This window comes from Neomonachus schauinslandi, chromosome 5, assembly GCF_002201575.2.
Source record: "Neomonachus schauinslandi chromosome 5, ASM220157v2, whole genome shotgun sequence".
NCBI lineage: Eukaryota > Metazoa > Chordata > Mammalia > Carnivora > Phocidae > Neomonachus > Neomonachus schauinslandi.
The window spans coordinates 92969007-92974036 of record NC_058407.1 but is presented as its reverse complement, the minus strand read 5'-3'; the positions used below and the strand labels follow the sequence as shown (position 1 = coordinate 92974036).

The following is a 5030-nucleotide window of genomic DNA, read 5'->3' as shown; positions in this document are numbered from 1 at the left end:
TTTTACAAATTTCGTAACGGCATGTTATTTGTACCAATCATTATCAGTAGGATATAGAGAAACAGAGGTCCTCTAGGATACATTAACTGTGCTTCGAGTAGTCACTACAGCTATTCAGTGCAGGTGAGATGTGGGATATGTCAACAGTGCTTTTTCAGAACTAGACAGTAATCTGAGGATTTTGATCATAAATTACGTATCTGGATAATCCCTGAGTGTAGAGGTTAAGTTAAAATGTAGATTGGAGAAGGTAATGAAATGTGCATCACTTAAACATCAGAAGGGTATATGGCTATGGGAGATACACTATGATGTTAACCCTAAGGTTATTCAGAGTTGAGATTTTAGTAGTATTCCAAGCTTTGGGGCTTAGCCACAGGTTTCACGGGTGTATCCCCATGCTTCCATCCACCGGTTCTGGACTTTTCATGGGTTTACCTGGGTGGGAATTATATTGTATGTATGTAACATGTCCCCCCCTCCCAAATTAAAGTATATGTGCATATGTATGTGTTTCATTTTGTTTGCTTAAAGGTCTGGGCCACTTGCAATTGAAAGAGTCCTAATACACAGGAAAATCCATAGCCTGAGATTGTGATCCTTTACAGTTATAGTATGTTATGAACACAGAGACTTTATGTCTGAACTGGCTTATGTAAGGAGTTCATCTTGCCCTAATATTAGGGTTAATTTTATGAAATCAAAGGGTGATATTCCTGGCTAATACCCCAGATCACATAGCAGACAAACCTGTTTTAATCTAAAGTTTGACCCTTACAAACTGTGTTCTCTATGGCAAATTCAAATTACGTAATTTTACTAAGCTTCCTTTCTTCATTTCAGAGTGAAAAAAATATCTGTTTGGCTGACCACATATAAGACAATGTGTATGGCATATATATGTGCATAACCCCTTCCGCATCTACCACCTGTTAAGTTCTAAGTGCTGTGGGAGCAGCAGACAGGAAGGGGCGGAGCGACAGCGGCTACCGTGGCCAGAGCGCCGCTGGGGAGGAAACGGAGTCAGCGGGAGGCGCAGGTATGTGCCTAGCGGCTGCCTAATCACCCCCACTCTGCCCCTCGCCGTCCCGGCCGTCGGTCGGGGGTCCACGAGGCCTGTGGTGACTCTCGGCGCCCAGCACTGGGGGAGCGGCGACACCGGGTCCATGGCCACCGCGACGGCTCCGTCTTCCTTGGCCCTCAAAGCCTCCAGCACGGCCACGGTCCCCAGCTCCTACGGAGTCTTCTGCAAAGGGCTCTCCCGCACCCTGCTCGCCTTCTTCGAGCTGGCCTGGCAGCTGCGCATGAACTTTCCGTACTTCTACGTCGCAGGCTCGGTGATCCTCAACATCCGCTTGCAGGTACACATTTAGTACCGTGATTACGCGGCCGGCTTCCCGGCCAGGACATGGCCGACTCCCAGGAGGCTCGGCGGCGAAACGGAGCTGCGAGCGCGGAGCTCTGGAATCTCGCGAGAGGACTTGAGTGCTCTTCGCGGCTGCGCTCTCAACGGAGACGGTCTTAGCCGAGCTGCCGGGACGGTGGCGGTTAGCGGTTAGAGAGAGGAAGTACGCGATTTTCCGGGGACAGCGAAGAACTTCAGTTAAGGGCTACGACAATATTTAAAAAGCTTTGCATCCTTAAAATGAAAACAGAACGAACATGATGCATTATTAAAAAAAGGAGGGCTAATAAAGTTTTCAGAAAAATTTTAATGTACAACAAGCTCATGGCCCAAATTGAAGTAAGACATAAATTTCGGGAATATTGGATTGTAAGCAAGACATTGGATGAGTAAGAAGCTGAAGATCTTAAAGATATGTGGAAGGCAAATATATTTCTTCAACAAGAGAAAACCGTGACAATCAGAAATTGTCAGTGGAAAAGCACAACTGTACAGGAAAAGCGACCTTCCAATACCAAACAATATAAAATGCTGCTGGATTTTGAACAGAGGGTTGGAGTGTGAGAAAGTGGACTCTATTTCGTGGTCCCTGTGAGTAGCATGTAGTTCAAGACCTTGGAGCCAAAGAGAAGGAAATCCAGTCACAGCACTAAGCTTGGCTACTTCGTGAATAACATTTAAATAATCGTAATAATTAATGTAAATGATGTTTATGGTTTTCATCTTTTGAGATAATACTTAATTGTGGTTACAAAGTAGAACGCAAATGTTATCAGCTTTGATAATGGAAAAGTACAGTTTACAAGCAGGGATGTTGAAGGGGGAGGGAAAAAATGGTAATGCTGTCCTTATAAAGCGGGAAGTTGAGAGATACAGTCTGTCCTCAATGGGGAAAAAGGCGTTTTATTATTTGAAGAGTAAATGACCTAAGGAGTATGCCATGAAGTTGCTAAAATCGTAATACAACTATATTAAAGAGGGAGGAGAGTAGGGGAGAAGAGCATGAATTCAATAAGAAATGCGTAAAGACAGAAAGTTAGGTGGAATGTCTCAAAAAGAAAAACTGAGAGTACCGGGTGTGTTTGAATATAAAGACGAGATTTTTAGTTTTTCAGAGTCTGAGGATGAATTGGTGGTCTGCAAATTTTTTAAAAATTAAGGAAACAAATCCATTATGAAACAGGAAAATTCAAAGTTTTTTCAGGAACTACACTGCATTCTTCTGTTGCGAATAATACTAGTCATATAAAGTCAGTCATAATTACGTAAAACTGAGTACTAATACAACAAAAAATGTGTAGTATTGAGGGGATTGGAGAGGAGAGGTGTGTGTAATGGGGGGAAATCAGGCAAGATCTAATACAGAGAGGTGAGTAAAGCAATATCAACACATTATTAAAAACGCTACGATAGAAAGAAGTGGTTGTCTCTGGAGAAAAAAGTCGGAGATGGGTAGAGAAAAGGCAGAGGATTGCTGTCTTTCACTACCAGTCTAACAGTATTATTTGGGTTTTTCTTAATTGTATGTATGTATTTCTCTGATTAAAACTTAATTTAAGTAAGTTTCAGTTTTAAAAGTTTCCCCCGGGCGTTGAAATATACAGCACTGGTTAAGAGCCACCACAGTAAAATGGGATTGAGTTTTTAAATCAGGCATATCACTGTTAAAATACAAACTCTCAATTTTGTGGTTGTAGGTGAATCAGTCTGCCTAAAACCCAGTTTGCTCAACTATTAAAAGAAGATAAAAATACCTACTCTGAAAAGTCAGAGAATTAAAAATAAGCCTGCCTTAGTGCTTGATATATACACAATAAGTAGTATTTGTTCTAACAAAATATCTCATTAACATGTGAGTAAAACTTAAAACTCATAGAGCGCCTGTTTTTTTCCAGTGGAGCTTTTCAGTCCTAAAGGTGATCTGTAAGGTACTGACCCTGAGGGCCTGGGGCAGAGCCTCCAGAAGGATTTGAAGAGATAAAAGTCGCCATTGTTTGGAGAGATAAAGATTTATAAACTATCTGCAGTTTTGTATTCCACTAATTGTGTCCAACCAACAAGTATACTCTCGGGTTGTAAACTAAGTTCCCCCTCCAGCACCAAGTCTGGCTTTGGGTAATTGTGTTTCTTTATACTTAATTGTGGTTACAAAGTAGAATGCAAATGTTATCAGTTTTGATAATGGAAAAGTACAGTTTACAAGCAGGGATGTAACCTTTCTTTATTCCTTGTCTCCAGGCAAACTCCTGTAGTTTTTTTGAGCACATCCTCTTTTACTTTCTTTTGCCTTCTCTTCTCTTTTTTTTTTTTTTGCCTTTTGTTACTCGACCTGTATTTTTAAGGCTAAACTTAGATGCCACTTTTTTTTTCATTGTTTTTTCCCGGATTCCCCTGATTGTATTAATGTTTTACTCCATCTAAGGGCTGTGTTCATATCAACCTAGCCATTTTCATAGGCTACCTTATTTTTGCCTAATTGTGCATTAGTTATCAGATGTGGGGTTTTGTTTTTAAATATCCAAGAGACAGTTTTCTATCATCTTTCTCTTGGTTCTTACATATTGCTGTGAGAGTTCAGGAACTAAAACATTTTAAAATACCAGCAATGTAATTTGATCAGTGAAACAATTCTGTAATGCCAGGGTACTTACAAATGGTGGGCATCACTCTTCCCCAGAAGTACTAGTGTCCCACTTTGTAACAAAAGGGGCTGCCATTAGCTCTGGAATGGTGAGGGACAGGGATGCTTCATTCAGGTTGCTACGTGAACATGTGCCTTCTTCAACCTTTTTTCTTCAGCTTAGCCTTTTGTTACACTAAAGAAACCAAGGCACTCAGCACTTACTGTGTATCACATCCTCCTGCTATATTGGACTCTCTGTGAGGGAAGATACTGTATCCTATCCAATTTTTACAGCACATATAGTATCAGCAACTATGAAGTATGAACTGAATGAAGGCTCCATGATTTACCCTTTATTCCTCACATTTGTTCTTACACCCAGTCTATATTTTTCTTCCCACATTTATAACTCAGTGAAGTTTCCCAAGGGAGAACACAGGATTTTTGCCCTGACTAAACCACTTATTCTAATTTGCAAGTAGTTTTATTCCTCTTACCATCCTTCCGGGCAGCATCCATGAAGCCAGACTGTTCATTGCTCTATCCCTTAGAGTATTAACCTAATGCAATGTAGATAATAAACATAGTTGGATAAATGCCAAATTAGTTGTTTTTTCTACACATAGTCATTAGTCAATGAAGGAAATAAAGATAAAGTTGCCCCTGATATTAAGGTCCACTTTATTGCCCATAAATTAAGCTTTTTCAGGCCATCATGAATATTGATTGGTCCAGAGATCCTTCCAGGATGAAGATGCAGAGAGGTGACATAGTTCTCACAAATAAAGAAAAAACACATTCATAAAGTGTAATTGATAAAAATACTGGGGAATGTGGACTGTGTTACAGTTTAAAAGGGAATGGTGATCATAGTAACATAACTTGAAGGTTAGGGAATAAATTTTTTTTTCAGTTGAGGGCAAAAATATGTGATTGCTTGGCTAAAAGAGCATATCCTTATTATCAGCATCATTTTTTAATTTTATTGAGGTTTTTTTTTTA

The 5030-nt window shown here is 40.1% G+C and overlaps 1 protein-coding gene across 1 annotated transcript; it reads left to right on the top strand.

Annotated features, from left to right (window-relative positions):
* Nucleotides 1-983: 983 nt before the first annotated feature.
* On the top strand, nucleotides 984-4719 carry SMIM10L1 (small integral membrane protein 10 like 1). Its single transcript, XM_021690586.1, has one exon. The coding sequence runs from the start codon at nucleotides 1167-1169 to the stop codon at nucleotides 1371-1373; it is 207 nt and encodes a 68-aa protein (XP_021546261.1). The 5' UTR covers nucleotides 984-1166; the 3' UTR covers nucleotides 1374-4719.
* The last annotated feature ends 311 nt before the right edge of the window (nucleotides 4720-5030 follow it).

What these genes read in the sequence shown, in the direction of transcription:
- SMIM10L1 (XM_021690586.1), top strand. Translation starts at nt 1,167, where the DNA reads ATGGCCACCGCGACGGCTCCGTCTTCCTTGGCCCTCAAAGCCTCCAGC.